This window comes from Nannizzia gypsea, genomic scaffold, assembly GCF_000150975.2.
Source record: "Nannizzia gypsea CBS 118893 supercont1.4 genomic scaffold, whole genome shotgun sequence".
In the NCBI taxonomy this organism is placed as follows: Eukaryota; Fungi; Ascomycota; class Eurotiomycetes; order Onygenales; family Arthrodermataceae; genus Nannizzia; species Nannizzia gypsea.
This window is the reverse complement of record NW_003345198.1, coordinates 2,215,233-2,236,127: the sequence shown is the minus strand read 5'-3', so window position 1 is coordinate 2,236,127 and position 20,895 is coordinate 2,215,233. Positions and strand designations below refer to the sequence as shown.

The following is a 20,895-nucleotide window of genomic DNA, read 5'->3' as shown; positions in this document are numbered from 1 at the left end:
ACCTGTAGACGCCGCTGCGGTGTCTGTCCGCTGCTATATACAGGATGCTGGAACTCGTCGAGGAGACCGACCTGCACGGCGCTCTGCCGCTGGTCTCGCGCGGCAAAGTGCGAGACATCTACCAGGTCGACGACCGCACGCTGCTCTTCATCTCGACGGACAGGATCTCGGCCTACGACGTGCTGATGCAGAATGTAATCTCTCTCTCTCTCTCTCTATCTCTCTCTCTATGTGTACTTCTGTGTCTGTGTATGAGTATGTGCTGATTGACTGCGCAGGGCATCCCGAACAAAGGGCAGATCCTGACCTCGCTCACGGTCTACTGGCTCAAGTTCCTCACGGGCGCCCTGCCCTCGCTGCGCACCCATCTAGTCTCGCTCGAGATGCCCGGCGACATGCCCCAGGCCTGCCGTGACTACGTCAAGAACAGGAGCATGGTCGTCCGCAAGCTCAAGGTCTTCCCCGTCGAGGCCATCGTGCGCGGCTACCTCGCCGGCTCTGCCTGGGCTGAGTACCAGAAGTCCGGCACCGTCCACGGCATCCCCTTGCCCTCTGGCCTCGTCGAGAGCGACAAGATCCCCGGCGGGCCCTTGTTCACTCCCAGCACCAAGGCCGAGCAGGGCGGACACGACGAGAACATCCACCCAGACAAAGGTACCCTTTTTTTCACTTATATACTCCTATACTACACTTTTTTTACTTATATATACTGATATGCTGTGATAGCTGCCGATATTGTGGGTGCTGCGTACGCAGAGGACATCAAGGCTGTGTCCATCCGTCTCTACGAGCTGGCCTCCTTCCACGCTCTGCAGCGCGGTATCATCATCGCGGACACCAAGTTCGAGTTCGGCCACGACGAGGTCACCAACGAGATCGTCCTCATCGACGAGGTCCTCACCCCGGACTCCTCCCGCTTCTGGGCCCTGGACAAGTACCAGCCCGGCAAGTCCCAGGACAGCTTCGACAAGCAGTTCCTCCGCGACTGGCTCACCCAGGAGGGCCTCCGCGGCAAGGACGGCACCATCATGCCCAAGGACATCGTCCAGAAGACCGAGGCCAAGTACATCGAGGCTTTCGAGAGGCTTACCGGCGAGACTTTTCGTCCCTAACATAGCCACGGTTAAACCACCCCCGGATTGGAACCTGACCTATGGCCGGGTTCTGTACAAAAAGATGCCACCACCAGCATAGGAATTCCAGCATAAGGAATTAAGGATTAAGGCTTCACAGCCAGTTCTCCCCTCCCCTCGTCCTCGCCCTCGTCCGCCTTCCATTTGTCCTACTTTTTATTTCTTTCTACCTCTTTGCTTGTTTACTTTAATGTAGTCATGGAGATGGGAAGGAGTTGAAAAAGAGCAAACGTCTTTGCGTTTTTTTAATCACGACTCCTTCTCACCTGCAGGATTCTGAGCTCATCATTACGGTTAATTACTTTGGTTCTGGAGGAAAAGTTCAGGTACTATTGTCAGGTCTCTAACTAGCTAGCTATTTCATTTGTTTATTATAGTCATTTACGTGAAGTTCTCTTATAGTTATCTTACAGTTATCTTACAGTTATACTCCTGCATCAGCCATGTACCACCAACGCCTTCATTGGCTGGACGCCATCCAGTAACATTTCAATCAAGCAGCAGTAAGTTAGCTAGCTAGCTAGTTAAAATAGCAGGATATTTGACAGCTGGCAGGGCTCGATGCATCATTTCTTCTGGAACCCCTTCAGATCTTTAAACCGGTCCAAGCCCCTGGACTCCCTCTCAACCAGCGACGAGTGATCGTCATCATCGACATGGCCAGACTCCGACTCAACCTTCGCTGTCGAGGCTGAGCCGTCGCTGCTGCTGCTACTACTACCCGCCGCCACAGAGACAGGGCTTGCCGGAGCAGAAGTATAAACCGCTTCTTCTCCACATATCCTCCTCTCTTCCTCCAGCTCCTCCCCGCTCAGCCCGTTGGTCGCCCACATCCGATGGATGCGCAGATCGTACGGCCCTTCCACTCGATCCGTCAGCCCGATGCCAATTGACTTCACCCGCTGTTGAAGTAGGCCTGTCTGCGGCTCGACGACTGTGCCCAGGTTCGTTCGGACAAAGTCTGACCACCGGATCAGTATCGTCTCCCAGCCCGATGAGCCCGGTTGGGGGTCGGTTATATATGATAATGATGATGATGTGATGTTGGATTCTTCTGCGGGAGGAGCAAAGTCGGCTAAAGCCGCTGGTATTCGAGACGGTGAGGATGTAGACGTAGACGGGAAGTCGGATTCGGATTCTGGCTCGGAGAGACTCTCTTCTGGCGTAATGGTGGAGGATGTAAGGTGGTTTTCGGGGCGGTTCAGGAGTCGGTGGTGCCGAGTAAACAGCCGGTGCTGATGGATATCTGACTCGATGATCGAATCCGTCTGTACGTTGACCGTATACCGTCTTCCGTCCGACTTCACTCGCAGAGCCAGGTACGTGTACGGGTCGACGTCCCAGTACAGCCTGCCCATCAGCCAGAACCCGCGGTCCTGGTTTCTAAACGCCGCATACCCTGATAAAGTAGAAAACAAACACATAAGCATATACCACTCGTCTAACAACGTCATAAACAACGTACGTACCGGTTCTCTGTATCCTCCAATCCTTCGGCAGCTTCGTCGATATCGAGCCGTGGAATCGAGCGTGTGCTGGCATCTTCGTCTCCGGGTCTGCAGGAACATAATCCAGACTAGCCGTACTGTATCCTCCAACCGCACGATCTGCCATGGTTTTGCATCCTTGCACGGTCTCCTCCTTTGTGAAATCAAGCAGATGGTATTGGTCTTTGGCGATGTCCAGGCCTTCGAGCTTCCACGCTACACACAAGACAAAATAATCAGCATCGTTCACCATCAACTACCAAGAGGCACTCCGGTATAAATAGAGCACGCGTTAAGAAAGAAGCCATAGCAGTTATATACCTATTCGTGTCGCTCGGCTCAGCTCATCTGCCGTCTTGCGGAAGAAGCCTGGTCCTCCCTTGGACATGCGCACTGCGGTGGCTAACATTGCGCCGGTATCTCAGCAGCAGCTGGCAAATATATACTAGCGCGCTTCTCAAATAGTATCTCTCATTGCTAGGACGAGCAAATAACCCCTCTCTTGCCCTCTGTTTTGTCATTTAGCTTGGGTTGTTCCGTGTTTCTTCTTCCTTTCCTGGAGCTCTTGAGCTGCCCCGAATTTATATCACGTGACGAAGATTATCTCATCAGATAAGATCTTACCCTAATCTGGGCAGATGAGGCGACTTTTAGGGTGGGAGTGTTAATCGTTGAAAGATAGTAGTCATAGGAGAGCAGCTTGTTAAATATGTTTGTATAGACTTGATGGCCGGAGTTGATCAGTATATACAATAGGTATCCGAAACATAATGAAGTTGCTAAGACAAGCTGATGAATGCAGGAACCTGAGAAAGGGGAGATATCAAAACGACCAACAATGATAAACAACTAAACGGGCAGAGATAATTCAATTTCCGACTTCCGATAATAAATGCGGTCCATGATATAAATAGGGAAAAATATAAAATATGGAAAAACAATAAACAAATATCCGATGTCCATCCATCCGTTCACCGCTGTGCGAGCTCCAAACCAAAGGCAATAAGATATACTCGTTATTATTCGTTAAAAAAAGGTATAAGAAGTGAAGAGGTAAGTGGTAGGTGTTAAAAATAGCCTAGAGGGTAAGTAATATGGTGCAGTCGCTGATAGGGGAAGCAAATTGATATCCAAATAAATGCTCGCATATCTCATGGTATGAAAAGACGTTGAAGTGTTGACAAAAAAACATATCCAAATCAAGCTGGTGGGTATTATATCGCTTGAAATGAAGACCGCTTGACGGATTTTACGTGGTTGAATAGGCTGGCTATTAATTGTGAGGTGATATCGGCCTTTCATTTTAGGCCTGCTCTGATTGCGCGGGCGCCGAAGTATGAGAGGTTAATTGCTGTGTCATTCACGCCGACAACAGGGGCAGATTCTTCAATCATTTCCCAGCTCCTGGGAGGACAGGGACCAAGGATTCGGTTGCCCTGCTGGAATCGAAAATTTTGAACAGGCGAGGTTGTCTCTTCAACGGTAGGTATTGGTTGGTTGGCTTGGTGGGGAGTCTGAACGGACGAGCCTTGTGCTGCATGGCTTTGAACACTTAAAGGGGATGAGCCTGGAACTGGCGGACCGGGCATTGGGTTGCCGGTAGAAGGGTTGGTGGGAGCGGCCTGGGGGTCAGGCATAGGGCCAAAAAGATATAAAAGGCGGGTATCTTGTTGCTGTTGGTGGAAGAGAGGGGACCGATCACGGAGGAAACGAGCACACTGTATACGGGCTTCGTCTGGGAGGGTATCGACCAGGATAGTGGCAACGTCGATAGCATATGTTCGCAGGCTACTCCAATTTGCTGGTACCGTCTTTTGTAGGTGGCTATATTTGCTGGTGGGGACGGTAGGAAGATTGGTGGTACGAGATAGCACTTGGACTAACGCTGGAGTAAATGCCATGTAACAAATGCTTAGCAGGAGGCGGGTTTGGTCCGTGAGATCTAACTTCGAGGCACGCTCAACATTGAAAGACGAGCGGTACAAGGCCACAAGGCGTAGGAGAATGTAGACCCATACACCAAGCATGCCGCCTTCATTACGCTGAGCAATAATGATGGAATTTGTTTCTGTAGGCTTGATCTTAGACAGAAACGCTACCCGCTGGAGCAAGAGATTCATTCTTTCCAACAGGGCGCTGCCAATAGAGGGAGATATACTTTCATTGGGCGATTTGCATATCAGCTCCTCGATTATGCGTAGATATATCAATGCAAGCTCATGAGGTGCTGGTCCATCATCTGAATCAGCACTATTTCCGGTCGAGGACGAGGAGGCAGATGTAATGAACAGCGAAAGAAGCTTGATCTCTGCCTTTTGCTTGATCTTTCGGATTATTAGTCCAGGGCCCTTTTTCGCTATTTTCTTGTTATCTTGGCTTACCTGTCGTCTTCCATCATCATCCAGAACAGTGATAACTTCCACCCATCGGAATAACCCCCTTCTTCACATCCGCTTCAGCTGCAGCGAAGACAGGATCAAGAATATTCTCCTTCCCTGCCATGTCCGTTCCCTCAAGTAGGAGTTGTAGCTTAGTAAGGCAGAATGGCAAGGAGAAATCGTCAATGCGACAGACGATATCCAACGCTTGCTTCTGAATCGGCTGGGAATTGGATGAAGTATGATTAGGATCTGCACGCAAATTAGCATCTCTGCCATAATCGCCTTTAAGCAATTGCAGAATATCAAAATTACCGTTGCCAGATTCCAGGTTAAGAAGACTGTCCAGTGTCTGGGTAAGGAGGCGTAAGCCAGTTGGGAACTTATCCGTCATCCACTTGGCGGACTCAGCCTTTCCGATATTGGGATGCCGAACCATTATCTCGCAAAGAAGCGGGAAAATGGCCGTGTCCCACTGTTCTTGCAGAGAGACGTCGTGGGAATCAGTTGCATCTATTATAGCATCACGTATAGTGCCGATAATGAGACCGCAGTGCTTTAGAACGAAGTCCCTACGTGCGATCTTGAAGCGGTAAAGCACCTAGAGACGAGTCAGTATTCGATATTAGAATGATTCGAAAAGCAAGTTCACTTACAAAGTCTGGTAGTTTACTTGGCCCAGCATTCTCTAGCCCTAGAACACCCAACATGTCTAATCTGAGCTGCATAACATCTGGTATGTTATTCTCTCCCATCTTATCAGCCTCCAAAAGCCCCTTCACCATACCGAAAAACGCTAGAAGCGTGACACAGCCTACTCCGACGAGCGGTGGTAGAAACTCAGACAGCCTTGGTCTTGGAGAAGTACGTATCATCCCAACTACACGCTTGATCATAAGTCCATCAAAAGTCTTTGGATTGAACAGACGAAGTTGTGCAAGATATCGCGCTGCTTCACTTGATGTGATGCTGATATCCGCTTTGCCTGTCTCAAGCTTTTGGATGAGCAATTCGAATATACGCAGGAGAGTAGCATCATCCATGCAGTTTCCTGAAGCGAGAAGCTGGTCAAGCATCCCACCAAAGGTAGGATTGACAGGGTTGAGCGTGTCAGCCATATGTTCTGATACCGGCGATGAGGCAGCCATAGCCGACTTTTTGTCATAGCGTATTAGGTCGCGGCGCAGAACGGCGACAGTGGTGGCTTCTGACGGGATGGCAAGAGCCATGTCAAGCATAGAGCCTATAAAGTATTGGACATGTGGTTCTGTCTTGCTGAGCTTTGTGTAGGAGATAGCAAGGCTTTGGAAGAGATCCATGGTTGCGCCGATGGCAGTGAAAGCCGGTAAATGGTAGTTCAAGGTATCTGTCAAAGAGGCTAAAATGGTAGGATCGGCGGACGGGGAGAGAAGTTTGAGGACATCAGCGAGAATCGAGATATCACCCAGGCGCTCCAAGATGCTTCGGAGAGAGTAGAACTGGTCCGGCCTTAGCATAGCAGCGGTTGTTTGAGTAGTTCCACCGCCGGAAGGTTGGTTCTTAACTTGAACCTGAGCAAGAAGTTTCAAAGCAACCTGCTCGCGTATCCAATGCGAAACCTCTGACTTGACTGTCCATGTTAGACAAGTACAGTCAACGTCAGCGTCCGCCATCTCAGTGTCAGAAGCATCAACATGTCCGGTGAAAATATCAGAGTGCATCTGCAATAGACCAGTCTTGATATGGCGTACTTGTCTCGCCTCATCATCAACTGAAACGCCTGCTCTAGAGAGCAGAGTGTTGCGTAGATTCCAGATATGTTCTGGAAGCCTACTTGGCGGAAGATGCCGTAGTAGTTCTACGTCAGCTGTCAGATACTGACCAGGCTTATCGGGACTTCTTACCGCGCCCCTCGCCACAAGCCATTCCAAGTATTTGCCAACGGAAAAGGACTGGGACCGAACCAATTCCGCGACAAGATGGTAAACGTTGTCAAGCTGGCGGGCGCTATGTTTACTATTTGCAGCCAAGAAATAGAGTATATGCGCATCGGTATCGATGGAGAGCTTCCTCCAACGTCGTAGTAGTCGAACACCGACATAGATGCGAGCACATCCGTATCTGAAGGGGGTAGAGGACCATTCCAGGAGGGTATGCACTAGTGTTGGGTGATCTAGCGGGAGGGCAAGACATTTTGCAGCAAGAAGTGGGAAAGCATTAGGCGCGCATGGGCCATCAAGCAGCGATATTAGCTGTTGCGCAGCGGGTCGTGAAGTCAATTCGGGAGAATTTGTAACAGACTGAGGAGAGGTTTTGGATAGGCGAGTGTTTCGTACAATGAGTTGAGCGAGGATGGCGGTCTCAAGGGGAACAGAGGTGTTGAAGCATGCAGTCAGGGGTTTCTGGTGTCGAGACCAGGTCAAGGGGAGAAGAAAGGATGATGGGTAAGAGGTGATGAATGAGCGTATGATTGATTGAAGCTGGTTGATTAGGGAGCTAAGGTCTGTAGAGCGGTTGATATCGAGGGCCTGGAGGTATCGTTAGTAAAATATTCACCAACACGCAATAACCAAAAACGGGAGCTGCATACCAACGCTAGCTTATCAAGGAGAGTCTGCGCCAGACGTCTGCTTCTCTTTCGGTAGATGGTGAGATTTTTCCAGTAGACACTAATAGTTGTTAACCAGGTAGGTAGCGTCTTCAAGTTAGACGCATGCAGGGAGCTGAGAAACCATTCGAGGTAGGCATCCTGGTCCAGTAGCTGTTCCAGGAATAGACGGCCAGATAACCTCATGCTATGATACGTCAGCAACGGGTATCAAAACGGGATATGGTAGATGCAGGGAAAAACAAAAAAAGAAAAGAAAGCAACATACGCATAAGCCTGGTTCTCAATCCACCCGGCTTCTTCATGCGATTGCAACACTCCTTCAATAAACTGCTGCACGCTCCCAGTCCAATCCTTCACCCATTTCGTTTCAAGCCCGCTTGCAATGGCAGCTGCCGTGCCTTTCCGTTTAAACGCCCGTATCTCATTCGCACCCACACACTTCGCGAGCCAGATTGCGCGCCCAATGGGTATGTTCTTCCCCAGACACTGGTCCAGCAGTATCTTGCCACGAATACCGTGAGGTATGGTTCTGCTGAGCCGTCTGAGGGGTACAGACGGGTTAGCTAGATCCCGTAGCCAAGCTTCGCGTTTGTTGTCAGTGAGGGTGACACGCGGTGGGGGTTTAAATGTCGAGTTTGGGGTAACTTTCGTCATGGCTTGTCTTCGTTTGAGGGCTTGGGCAAATATATGGGAAAGGTTCTTGAGACCGTTAGGGTTTTTAAAATGGGAGTATAGAGATGGCCGTGCGGTGTTACTTTCGTTCTGGGAGAGCTGGATACGGTCATAGAAGCCTTGTTTGGCAGTGTGTTCGTTAAGAGAGTCTTCTGGGTTGTTTCCAGTCCACGGGTGGAAGTCAAGGATAGCTGATAACTGTTAGCAAGCCAATGTAAAAAAACACGGAGTAATGAGTGATAGGTGTTGACGTACTGTTATCAGCAAGCCTGGCGGCAGCAGCAGGCTTCTCCATCGTATATGGTGTAGTTTTGACCACCATATCATCTGGCTCAGCGTCTTCAACGGCGTTCTCAGGTCTGTCTCGCATGAATATACTTCTTCGCGGCCGAGGAGGCATAGGTAAAGGAGCAGGCGAAGATTGCGACTGCTGTCCGCCTCCATCCATCGACATGTACGCTAGCCGGTCCTGAAATGACGCTGGAGGCTTCACGCTCTCAACAAAAGGTTCGTTCTCGTCGACAGCTTCGTACTGTCCATCGTCCGTATCGTCGCTAAGCACATGAACCAGGCGTGCGCCAGAATGAAGAATCCTCGCAATCTCGTCGTGGCCTTGAGTATCGATGCGCAACCTCTTCGCAGGCCGACTGGACTCCAGGTCCTCGTCATCCTCGTCGTTGCTCCCCGTTAGATCAATGACCGGGCTCGCATTTGTGCCTGGCCCTCCCAGCCGTCCTGTTCGTCCTGGCCCGAGTCCTCTCCCCAAATCGTTCCCCGGCCCTAATCGAGCTTGTTGTTGGAATGCCATACGAGCCGCCGGCAGGTCGGAGAAGCCTGTCGACGGCTGAGAGTACGGATTGCTCATCTGAGGAGGATGGGAGGTGATCATCCGAGCATTGTTATTTTTTTTCGGGGTAGCTGCTCCTACATGCCAGCTGCGGTGAACGGACTACGAAGTCATGACTCCTCGTCTCAGCAGCAGTAGTCTGATCGTGATATCGGTCTCGTCGTGCTCGGGAGTGTCTCTGGCAGTGAGTTCGGCCGTGAAGAGGTAGGCCGAGGGTGCATGCAGTTATGGCTATAGGGGAATTGAGTTATATATACACGGGTTGGTATCTTGATCCAGCCGTGAGAATCGGATGTTTGTTGCAGTACGGAGTAGAGGCGCCTTGCCACAGCAAAACCCGACTGTCACACTGTCCCTTTCACTTCTTCGTCTCTTCCCGTCTCTTCTCCGGCCGTTTTGTCTGTCTTTTGTCTGTCTTTTGCTTCTTCTCGTCCTCGTCCTCTTGTTGTTTTAAGGTCGAAAAAGAAGTTCGGAGGCGGAGGGAAGCCCCGTGATTGGTCAGCGGTGCTGACTCAGCAGAAACAGCACGATATCAAAAAAGCAACGACACAGGAAGACGAAGAAAGAAAAGACGACGAGGAGGAGGACAGCGACGATAGAGGCGAGGATCAGAGCAAGACTACAGGACTACGTGAGGAGTGGGGGTTACTCGACAGGAGCGACCCAAGCTTTCGACCGGCTATCTCTCGAGCAGCGACCCGGTTGGTTTGTCCAGGGGCAAACGAGAGACAACGACAGCGAGACGGACAGCGAGCGAAAGGGAGGTCACATTCGATGTACCCATGATGGTCAGCCTATACATAGCACGGAGTGATGTTGACCGGCCCATGGATGTTTGCCCACTGCTTGTTTGCCCAGCACGGAGTTACAGGCCAGCCTTGCATACGGGTGTTAGTGAAGTGGCGGCACCCTGCGGATGTTCCCATGGTTGAGCGTGGGCTCACCAAACAACTTTTCAGCTCTTCGGACGAAGGTAAAATAATGCGCGAGTTACATAAGTGATAAGTTGCAGGGTTAAGACTGAGCCCGGAGCGGTCAAGCCAGGTTTGAGGGCACAGCAGAGCCACTCAGACGCTGGGCTGCAGTCTGGATCTCGCTAAACGGCGCTGGTTCCACCCGTTGGTGGTGCCTGAGACGGAGACGGGGGGAGACGAAGGAGGAAAACTGGATAGGGTTGGCTCACCCCAAGCTCGTACTCCATCGAGATCGTATGGGCCAGTCGGCTGCTCCAGATATCAACTCCAGACATCCGCATCGACATCAACATCTACACACATAAACTCTGCACTGTGATGCACAGATACTCATATATCGACAGATCAGGTTAATCAATGGATCTATTGCCAGCAAGATGGAAGATTCCTTGACTCTAATAGTGCGGAGGATCGATTAGTCAGTGATCCCCAAGGTGGCTTGGATAGTAATTATTGGCCACCAACCCCGGGGAAAACGGTCAAAAGAAGAAAGAGTTGGAAATGGACGGGGGGATTATATTCAGAGAAATTAATTCTCTGTCCTCCGCAGTTCCATTCTCTTTCTCAGTGTTCGTTCGCTCTTTTGTAAGGCTGGGAAAGGGGTGGTTCTTTTTTAGACGGGACATCACCTCCCTCATTCCTTCGTTTGGCCCCAGAGAATGGAACTGCCCCTTTCGAGCACCAACGGCGTCGATGGCGCAGCCGAAGACAGGGAGAAGCACGAGAGGATAACCTGCTTCAGCTACGACAGCAAGAGGGAGTATCCGAACCATGTCAAGTGCCCCAACTCGGATTCCTGCTGCGAGACAATCGAGCAGTGCCGTCCAGATCGCCTCTGCACCTCAAAGGACGACCCCAAGACGCTTATTAGGCCCCCCTGCGCGTACAAGCCGTGGACAAACAGCTGTGCCCAGGTATGCTTGTACGGTAAGTCTCCATTGGCTCACTCCCTCCTGAGCCCTTTCTTTTTGTCCCTCATGTTCGAAAATTTTAGACCCTAACAATAATTGTCAACATTAGACAAACAAGATTCACACGTCCTGCCTCGGGCGGTGATATGTGAACAGTCTGGACCTTCTAGCGGCAGCTATTGCTGCGACGACAACAGAACCTGCTGCATCGATAGGGCCGGTTTCTTCTTAGACGAGAACGGTCTCCTGATCGGCCGCGCAAACGAGACCGACAACTCGACATTAAGCCCTAAACCTATCGGGGTGTCTATCGCGGATCTACGAGGCATGGGATCCGCCATCACGACCTCGACACCTGCCCGCTCGCCTGGCTTGTCGACGGTACAAAAAGCCGGTATAGGCGTAGGCGTGGGCGTTGCAGTGCTACTCGCCATTATTGCAGGAGCCTTGCTCTTCCTTCGCAGCCAGAGACGAAAGAAGAGAAGAACCAGAGCTGCTTCTGACTCCGCTGGTGTTACTAGTGCCGGCCCTGGCACAGCTAATACCGATGCCCCGACGGAAGCTTGGGAAGACGAGGACAAGGCGCCGCTACCCGGTGAGGAGCAGCGACGGGAGAAGGCAGAGGAGCGAGCATATGAGCTGATGGGCGACGGAGGGACGCCGGAGCTTGAATCAGTTGAGAGCCCCCGATATGAAGCTCCGCCGTCGGAGTTACCGATCGTGAGAGTGCAGCAGACCGAGCCCATCGAGCTGCCCGCCGACCAGCCTACGGGGAAGCCTCGTCGGTCTTGATCCAACATTCGGTATTCTATTCCTGCGGATTATTGAGGGCACTGAAACGATATGATTTGAGGGCGTCGGTTGGCTGTCTGGTTTCTTTTCTTCCACTCTCTCTTGGCTTCAACACACACTCACTTTCACTCACGCACTCTCTCTTTTTCATCTCTTTTGTTGGACCGGAAAGTATCGTTATCATTATCATCATACTCGATATTTAATCTTCTTCTGTACATATTTGGTATACCCCGGATGGGTAAGGATGGACGTGGAAGGAGTTCGGTTTGTCTGCTCGGCGTGATATCAGATACGGGCCCTAAACAGCCTTAAGTAACTATGTCGTATACTATGAATGCATCTACACCAGACATCTACTCTTCCGCGACCTAATACAACCCAATGGCGATCTCTAGAGCTATGCTTCACCTCAAGTGGCGGCTGATTCTGTGACGTTGTATTGTTCACCTGCTCTCTGATAGGCGATGACGGCTTATGACGTTTATACCTTGTTTCTCCTTGACGTGCCCCCTAAGCCATCTATATATATACAAGCTACTGATTGTATATCATAGCAGGATGGCTCAATTCCTTCACTACTCACATCTATACCCTATCAATGAATTGTCTACGAGTTTCAAGGACAGTTATACCGTCTCTGAGGACTGCAGCGCCTAGAGCCATCCCGCTATCTCGCCGTCCAGCACTGGCTTACTTCTCTACTACATCCATCATGCAGAACAAGATCTCAGACGCTATCAAGACAGACCACCGTGAGCTGGAGAACTACTACCAGATCATCATCAACTCTACCGACCCGCAGGAGAAGACCAAGTACCAGAATGCCTTTGTCTGGGAGCTTGCCCGGCACTCAGTTGGTGAAGAGCTGGTCCTGTATCCCGCCATGGAGCGTATAATGGGCGAGGAGGGCTCAAGACTGACGGAGAAAGATAGACAGGAGCACCAGCTTGTACGTATACCCACTTGTTCCAGTGACAATGCTAACGGGATGACCAGGTCAAGGAGCAGTTGAAGGCGTTTCAGGCCACGGATGCGTCGGATCCCAACTTCACGGACATGATCAAGGGGCTCATGGGGAACCTGTCAGACCACATCAAAGAGGAAGAAACCATTGACCTGGTCAAGATCGAACAGCTATTGGATCCAGAGGAGAGTGACAAGATGGCGGCTTCCTTTGAGCGGACGAAGATGTTTGTCCCTACGCGATCTCATCCCAGTGCACCAAACAAGCCGCCTTTTGAGACGGCCGTGGGACTGCTGGCTGCTCCCATTGACAAGGTAGCTGATCTCTTCAGGTCTTTCCCTTAGGGTATCTCGTTTCTTTCATAAGTTCTCAGTATATGCTGAACTGATCTTACAACGTAATGGGTTGTTTGTATGTTTTTGACTATGAGAAATTCGGTACAAAATAATACTTTGTATATCACTGCTATTTGGTGTAAATGAAGTATTCTCAAGTCACTTTTGCTCACTGAACGACGTAATATGCTAACCGAGTTAAGAATGTATCTGTACTTATATTTATATGACTATAAGGTGATGATGAAAGTACCGGTACTTGCCGTGTTGACCACGTATATTCGAGATCTTGCCGATTATCTTGTTGCTATCACCAAGAACAACAACACCGTCAACACAACATTCAACCTCGCCACCATCAGCATTCCGATGATAGAAGAGCCTCCGTTTGCTTGCTGTCTGTTTCCTCTGATGGCGAGGACTCATCCCAGCGCTCGCTAAAAGAACCTCATGGGGCCTTTCAGCGCATTCCTCCTCGTCTACGTTCTTGGTGGGCTTACCTTCATTCCGCTGCTGCTCAGCTTGCTCGTCCTCCACGCATACCTCACTCTCCCCGGCTCGTCAGACGGCGAGTCGAAAGCAAAGAAAGCTGACCCGGGTGGTCTCGAGAGAAAGGGAGATGACGAGTACAGCCTTAACACTCGCACGGCGGAGCTGGCGGAGAAGTTCCAGCGAGCTCGAGAGGCGGACGTAGCAGCTGGCTACTTCGCCGTGTGCAGAGAATACGTGCCCGGAGGAGTGAACGGGAAGCCACCTGAACGAACGACTCCGGCTGGAGAGGTTATCGCTACTGAGAGTCCCAGTGTCTACCAGAGCGTTTATCGGAGTATCTTCGACCGCAGACAGGCGCCGACCTTGGATGCGAGCAGGACCAATGGGAGGAACGTCAGGAAGGCCAGGAATGTCTTTTATGTTATCTTGCGGTAGGATTGATACTCCTCTAACCCGTTGATTTGTGTTGAATGACCATGCTAATTATTTTACTTTTCCTAGGCATGGGCATCTCATGCTGTATGATGACGCCGAGCAGATCGAGGTTCGATACGTGATATCTCTTGCACACCACAATGTCAGCATTTACGGCGGTGGCGAACCGATACCCGAAGGAGAACTTTGGATAAAGAGGAATGCCATCTGCCTGTCGAGAAAGGAGGAGGATGAAAACACTCCCGGTCCTCGACCACCTACGTTGCCATTCTACTTATTTTCCGAGAATCTGTCTGAAAAGGAAGACTTCTATTTTGCCATCTTGAACAACCTGGACAGGGTTCCTGACTCGATTGACTCCCCTCCTACACCTCGACAATTTGCTACGCAAGATATGGTGACTCTTGTCCAGCGTCTGCATTCGTCAGAGGAACATCTTCAGACTCGGTGGTTCAATGCCTTGGTCGGCAGACTATTCCTTGCCATGTACAAGACTCCAGAGCTTGAGCAGTTTATTCGAAGCAAGATAACCAAGAAGATCTCAAGGGTGAATAAACCCAACTTTATCACAAAACTTGAGCTTCAGACCATTCACTCCGGTGAAGGAGCACCGCTCATCACGAACCCACGCTTGAAAGATCTGACAGTCAACGGTGACTGTTGCGTTGAGGCAGATATCAACTATAGCGGGAATTTCCGTGTAGAAATTGCAGCCACGGCTCGAATTGACCTTGGAACGAGATTTAAGCCGCGTGAGGTTGACCTTGTTCTCTCGGTGATGCTGAAGAAGCTCAAGGGCCACATCCTACTACGCTTTAAACCGCCTCCTAGCAATCGGCTATGGATCTCATTTGATACGATGCCCGCCATGGAAATGGCGATAGAACCAATTGTCAGTTCAAGGCAGATCACATATGGCATTATCCTGCGAGCAATTGAAAGCAGGATTAGAGAAGTGGTTGCCGAAACTCTGGTCCAGCCGTTCTGGGATGATATCCCCTTCATGGATACGGAAGAGCAGTATTTCCGTGGTGGTATCTGGGAAGAGACTCGGAAAGCCGAATCACCACGGGCAACAGTCGATACAGAAGCCCCTTCTGACAAAGAGTCGGATAAACAGTCCGATAAGGTCTCTGAGAAAGATGAGCCAGTAGACACTGGCACCCCTGAATTACACAAGGAGCAGAATACGGAGGAGCACGAAACTCCTACTATTGTCACTCCTAGTGCATCTCAGGAAACGCTGTACCAGGCCTTTGCAAACTCGTTGAACGAGAAAGAAGCGCCCGAGAAGCTGGAAACACAGGAGACGGATTTCCGCCCATCGTCGCTTCCAGATATTCCTGAAAAAGTAGCCCACAGTGCTGTCAAACATCGATCTACCCGCTCTCTTTCCTTCTCTCCAGCAACATCGGGCTCTTCAATATTTTCACCATCCATCTCCGTACCTCAACAAACCGTACCCAAGGATATGCCCACTCCTACAATTGATACCAGCACCACAGCGCCTCCCTTATCCAGATCGATTTCTGACCACGGCACTGATACATCTCCCACAAACGACAACAGAAGTAGTCGAAGCAAATCTATGATTGCGGAGAGTATCCACTCATCCAAGAGTGCAAATGCATCTCCCAACCTGGGCCCTGGCCCATTCGAGCCACGTCAGGCAATGCTCACTATTGGAAGTGCTGCTGCAGCTGCCAAAAAATGGGGTCTCAGTGTGCTCGCCCGCAACGACCAGGGCCCGCGGCCCGGTGAAGTCCCTGACCATCCAGTCGGCCGTGGTCGGCCTCTACCGCCTCCAGGAACGCCACTCCCGTCCCCTGGAAGATTTAACTTTGGATCCATAGCAATGCCCAAGCGGAAGCCTGTTACCCCATCTGCTGTGCCAGACCGGTCTCAGTCGGCGGTCGAGCCCATGAGGTCTGACTCCAAGGCAAATGCACCGAAGAGACTTGATTCAGCGATGGAAAATGACACCAAGAGCCAGGAGCTGCTCGTTATCAAGGCGCCAGTTGGATCGGAACCCAGCAGCCCATCCAAGGAGGACCATGAAGTTGGAGACGAAATAGACGAGAGTGACGACGTGCCTGATGCATGGTCAAACGAGGTTCTCATGGACTTCCAGGAATCCTCTATGCCCGCGACTGAAGCTATATCGTCGCCGTCAGAACTATCTGTACATCGACAGTCAAAACAGCTTGATGAACTAAAGTTCGACTAGCTAAGAGCCATGTCGCCTATTGCTATGCATCCGAACTACTTCGTACCATTTATTTTCTATCAATTCTTAGGAGGCTGGCCATAACCGCCCATCTGCTCTTAAAGCTGCTGCAATGTATATATTATCTCCTGGTGTTTGGGTTGGCGTTAAAAGGGATCTATTTAAATAGACTATCCTATCTATATTCTACCCACTTGTCTCTATCTCTATCTATCTATCCTCTTTAATCGTATTCCGTAGTCACTATCAATATCTAACCAGCCACTCTGTATAGTGTCGGCTGTCAAAAGCACTAGGGGTCGCGTGCCAAGACGGTGACGACGAACGGCTGCGGAAACATCGCTGCCTCCTCCAAAAGCCAAAAGCCATCGAACATCACCAAACACAGTTAACTAGACAATAAGCAACAACAGCCAGCCCATTGGACAGATACGCTCAATATACTCTCTTCCGCAGAGTTTGGCTGCTGCCGGGTATCAGCTTTCTCTCAGTTCAACGAGCTTTGCGCCCGTTGCTGACCCCCCACGGTGGCCCGATTACTACCATAAATGTCCCTTGGCTACGGCCCATCTACAAGAACCGCAGCAATGAGCAGGTGAGCAGCGCCGGATAGCACGAGATAGGATTCGCCTGAATATGACTATCGATTCAGAGGTGGCTCACATATCACTATAGAACCGAAGCAGACCTTACGGTCAACATCCGCAAAGCTACTAGCATCGGTACGACTACCAACGGCCAGCCAGCCAACCTTTCACTTACACCTTACATCTATCCACGTTACATACTAGACGGTTACTAATGCGATATGCGATCTGTGAACAGAGGAAACGGCTCCAAAACGTACGGCCCCTACTTACTACCTGACAGTTCAACGTCATGCACATACCGGAAACATACGATTTAACAGTACTTGAATAGGAAAACATGTCCGGAGCTGCATCGTCTATACTTGGGACCACAAGTCCTCAGTATCCTTCTGGTCTGGCATGAAAGTGTGAGTTTTGCTGACTAGGACTGCGGCCTCACTATCATCTCACATCTACTTCACTTACCCCTTAAATGTTGAATGCGCATTTTACTGACTTGGGCGACTATTGCTAGACAACCTATTCTCGCTGACGAAGTCCAGACGTTTAAAGCCCTTATTACGATTCATAAAGTCCTGCAGGAGGGTCATCCTGTTACTGTCAGAGAGGCGCAGGAAAATGTTACATGGCTAGACAGTTTGATGAGAGGGGTAACGGGTGAAGGTCTTCGAGGTGGGTGAGCCTATATTCAGATACGGAGTGGATTCTATAATGCTGGAGAAATGCAGCTTTGCGCGGGAAGGTAACACTGACGCGGAGAACAGGCTATGGTCCGTTGATTAGAGAATATGTTTTCTTCCTCGAGTCTAAGCTGGCTTTCCATCGACAGCACCCTGAATTCAATGGTAAGTATTCTTCCTGTATACTGCGAATATCTGGCTACAGACCACTGGTACTAAAAACGGAACATACAGGTCTCTTTGAATATGAGGAATATATCAGTCTCAAGTCGATCAATGATCCAAATGAGGGGTACAGTGCCATCTTCCAACGCGGCGCGATTGCTGCTAACATGGTATAGATATGAAACAATTACCGACCTCATGACCCTCCAGGACCAAATCGACACCTTCCAGAAACTTATCTTTTCACATTTCCGAGGCAGTGCAAATAATGAGTGCAGGATATCTGCGTTGGTGCCTCTTGTTCAAGAGAGCTATGGAATCTATAAGTTCATCACCAGCATGCTACGAGCGATGCACTCGAGTAAGGGCATCTGGAACCTCGGCTTGTACTCCTTTCAAGAAACTAATATTTTATTATAGCAACGGGAGATGAAGACGCGTTGGAGCCTCTTCGGGGTCGATATGATGCGCAGTATTATCGCCTGGTTCGATTTTACTACGAATGTTCAAATTTAAGATACCTTACAAGCTTAATCTCTGTCCCAAAACTCGCGCCGCAGCCACCAAATTTACTTGCAGGGGAAGAAGATAAGCCCAGCCTTCCAAAGCGCCCGGTCAACGAACCAGAAAGGGAGCCAACTCCACCACCAAAGGCCACAATACCTGATGCTGAACCCATCAATGATTTCTGGTCGACAGAGGCTAAACGCCAACAGGAAGAGTATGAAGCTGAGCAGCGCCGACTCCAAAGTCAATGGGAAGAACAGCAGCGGCAGCAAATGCTTGCACAGCAGCAGGCACAGCGAGAATTTGAAGAACAGCAGAGACTCCAAGCAGAACAACAGAGGTTAGCTCAGGAACAGCTCATGGCTAACCAATACCAGCAGCAAACCCAAGGAAGGTTGGCAGAGCTTGAACAAGAGAACCTAAACGCCCGCGCACAGTATGAGCGAGACCAGTTGATGCTCCAGCAATATGACAAGCGTGTGAAGGACCTCGAAGAGCAACTGAACCAGATTAACTCGAACTTCAATTCACAAAACTCTTCCAAGGACGATCTTATTCGATCTCTCCAGGAGCAACTCAATACTTGGCGTACTAAATATGAAGCACTGGCCAAGCTGTACTCTCAACTACGGCAGGAACATCTGGATCTCCTCCAAACTACCAAGTCTCTTAAGCTAAAGGCGGCGTCTGCCCAGGAGGCAATTGATAAACGGGAGCGCCTCGAGCGAGAGATGAAGACTAAGAATCTGGAACTTGCCGATATGATCAGGGAGCGTGATAGGGCTCTGCATGAAAAGGATCGTCTTACAGGTGGTAATCGGGAGGAGCTGGAGAAGCTGAAGAGGGAGCTACGTATGGCTATTGAGCGAGCGGAAAATGCTGAACGCGCAAAAGGATCAGAAATATCCGCCATGCTTTCCAAGTATAATCGTGAGATGGCTGACCTTGAGGAGTCTCTAAGGGTATGTTTCCCCATTTCGTATCCAATTCCAATACTAACATACCTATGTATAGAATAAAACACGAGCCCTTGAGGAGTTCCAGTCTAGCAGAGGCGACCTGAACGCAGACCATGAGATCATGCTCCGAGAAAAGGACGAGGAAATTGAGATCTACAAGTCTGGAATGGAGCAGGCGTTGACTGAACTGGAGGAACTGAGACTGGTATGTAACGCCCTTTCACGGTGTAAGATGTCAGAGCTAACATTAGAGTCTCATTATAGAGCCAAGGAGATGCGGATAAGGCCCTGGACAGCCAGATCGATGACGTCCTTATTGGCTCTATATCCAAGGTCAACGACATCATCGATTCCGTTCTTCAAAGTGGTGTGCAGCGAGTAGATGATGCACTCTACGAACTAGATTCGACCATGCAAGCTGGAAACCAAAATGCATCTCCTTCTTATGTGTTATCGCAGATTGAAAAGGCATCTGCCAGTGCCACTGAGTTTTCGACTGCTTTCAACAACTTCATCGCCGACGGACCAAACAGCGAACACGCCGAAATCATCCGTACTGTGAGCGTGTTCTCTGGCTCCATAGCTGATGTCCTTAGCAACACTAAGGGCTTGACTCGATTCGCTACCGATGACAAGAAAGCCGACCAGCTTGTTGGTGCTGCACGATCTCCTGCCGAGTCCACTATGGCATTCTTCCGTGCTCTACAGTCTTTCCGACTGCAAGGCCTCGAGCCTACCCAGAAGACCGATGTGGTTATTAATAACAACCACGAAGTCCTCATGAACCTCCAGAAACTCTCCAAGCTTGTTGATACCTTCGCTCCAAAGAGCAACAAGCTTACAGGTGCTGGCGACCTAGGCGATATTGTCGACCGAGAACTGACCAATGCCGCCAACGCAATTGAAGCCGCAGCACAGCGACTTGCCAAGCTCAAGAAGAAGCCTCGTGACGGCTACTCGACTTACGAGCTCCGCATCCATGATTCGATTCTAGAGGCATCTATTGCGGTAACGACTGCAATCGCCGAGCTAATCAAAGCTGCCACTGCATCACAGCAAGAAATTGTCAAGGAAGGCCGAGGCAGCTCCTCACGAACGGCATTCTACAAGAAGAACAACCGTTGGACAGAAGGATTGATATCTGCTGCGAAGGCTGTGGCAACTTCAACCAACACATTGATTGAGACCGCCGACGGAGTTATTTCTGGCAGAAACTCTCCTGAGCAATTGATTGTTGCCAGTAACGATGTGGCTGCTAGCACCGCCCAGCTTGTGGCGGCCAGCCGAGTCAAGGCTACGTTCATGAGCAAGACTCAAGATCGACTAGAGACAGCCAGCAAGGCTGTTGGATCCGCTTGCAGAAGCTTGGTCCGACAGGTACAGGATATCATTGCGGAGAAGAATCGCAATGAGACCGAAGCCATTGACTACACTAAGCTGAGTGGACATGAGTTTAAAGTGCGAGAGATGGAACAACAGGTATGTCTATCGATTTCTACCCCCAGCTACATGATGCGCCAGGTATCTAACATAATTTATAGGTTGAAATCCTGCAGCTCGAAAATGCACTCAGTCAAGCTAGAAAGCAACTTGGCGAAATGCGCAAGATATCATACATGGAGTAAAACTCTTGCACTTTCCAATCGCATTTATAAACTCACCTCTGTTAATCCGATCTCTTTCTACTTCAATAACTGTCTATGTACGGAAGCGAACAAAAGAATACAGACTTCATCACTTTTTGCCACGGAATT

The 20,895-nt window shown here is 50.1% G+C and overlaps 7 protein-coding genes across 7 annotated transcripts; 5 read left to right on the top strand and 2 right to left on the bottom strand.

Annotated features, from left to right (window-relative positions):
• Positions 1–44: 44 nt before the first annotated feature.
• MGYG_05529 (phosphoribosylaminoimidazole-succinocarboxamide synthase) lies at positions 45–1,112 on the top strand (the record flags this gene model as incomplete). Its single annotated transcript, XM_003172896.1, has 3 exons — positions 45–194; positions 279–654; positions 727–1,112. 3 exons carry the CDS (start codon positions 45–47, stop codon positions 1,110–1,112), a joined length of 912 nt encoding a protein of 303 aa, XP_003172944.1.
• Positions 1,113–1,699: 587 nt separating this feature from the next.
• Positions 1,700–3,029, bottom strand: MGYG_05528 (complex I intermediate-associated protein 30; the record flags this gene model as incomplete). The annotated part of the gene is made up of 3 exons (XM_003172895.1): positions 1,700–2,532; positions 2,603–2,836; positions 2,942–3,029. 3 exons carry the CDS (start codon positions 3,027–3,029, stop codon positions 1,700–1,702), a joined length of 1,155 nt encoding a protein of 384 aa, XP_003172943.1.
• An 889-nt stretch (positions 3,030–3,918) lies between these two features.
• Positions 3,919–9,149, bottom strand: MGYG_05527 (hypothetical protein; the record flags this gene model as incomplete). Its single annotated transcript, XM_003172894.1, has 6 exons — positions 3,919–4,976; positions 5,038–5,599; positions 5,655–7,505; positions 7,568–7,772; positions 7,854–8,451; positions 8,516–9,149. 6 exons carry the CDS (start codon positions 9,147–9,149, stop codon positions 3,919–3,921), a joined length of 4,908 nt encoding a protein of 1,635 aa, XP_003172942.1.
• Positions 9,150–10,740: 1,591 nt separating this feature from the next.
• Positions 10,741–11,784, top strand: MGYG_05526 (hypothetical protein; the record flags this gene model as incomplete). The annotated part of the gene is made up of 2 exons (XM_003172893.1): positions 10,741–11,008; positions 11,102–11,784. The coding sequence occupies 2 exons, from the start codon at positions 10,741–10,743 to the stop codon at positions 11,782–11,784; spliced, it is 951 nt and encodes a 316-aa protein (XP_003172941.1).
• Positions 11,785–12,499: 715 nt separating this feature from the next.
• On the top strand, positions 12,500–13,095 carry MGYG_05525 (HHE domain-containing protein; the record flags this gene model as incomplete). Its single annotated transcript, XM_003172892.1, has 2 exons — positions 12,500–12,736; positions 12,784–13,095. 2 exons carry the CDS (start codon positions 12,500–12,502, stop codon positions 13,093–13,095), a joined length of 549 nt encoding a protein of 182 aa, XP_003172940.1.
• Positions 13,096–13,536: 441 nt separating this feature from the next.
• MGYG_05524 (uncharacterized PH domain-containing protein) lies at positions 13,537–16,240 on the top strand (the record flags this gene model as incomplete). Its single annotated transcript, XM_003172891.1, has 2 exons — positions 13,537–14,009; positions 14,080–16,240. The coding sequence occupies 2 exons, from the start codon at positions 13,537–13,539 to the stop codon at positions 16,238–16,240; spliced, it is 2,634 nt and encodes an 877-aa protein (XP_003172939.1).
• Positions 16,241–16,788: 548 nt separating this feature from the next.
• Positions 16,789–20,766, top strand: MGYG_05523 (SLA2; the record flags this gene model as incomplete). The annotated part of the gene is made up of 11 exons (XM_003172890.1): positions 16,789–16,835; positions 16,916–16,962; positions 17,162–17,237; positions 17,345–17,502; positions 17,595–17,675; positions 17,745–17,802; positions 17,852–18,036; positions 18,096–19,144; positions 19,197–19,346; positions 19,406–20,620; positions 20,683–20,766. 11 exons carry the CDS (start codon positions 16,789–16,791, stop codon positions 20,764–20,766), a joined length of 3,150 nt encoding a protein of 1,049 aa, XP_003172938.1.
• Positions 20,767–20,895: the final 129 nt, after the last annotated feature.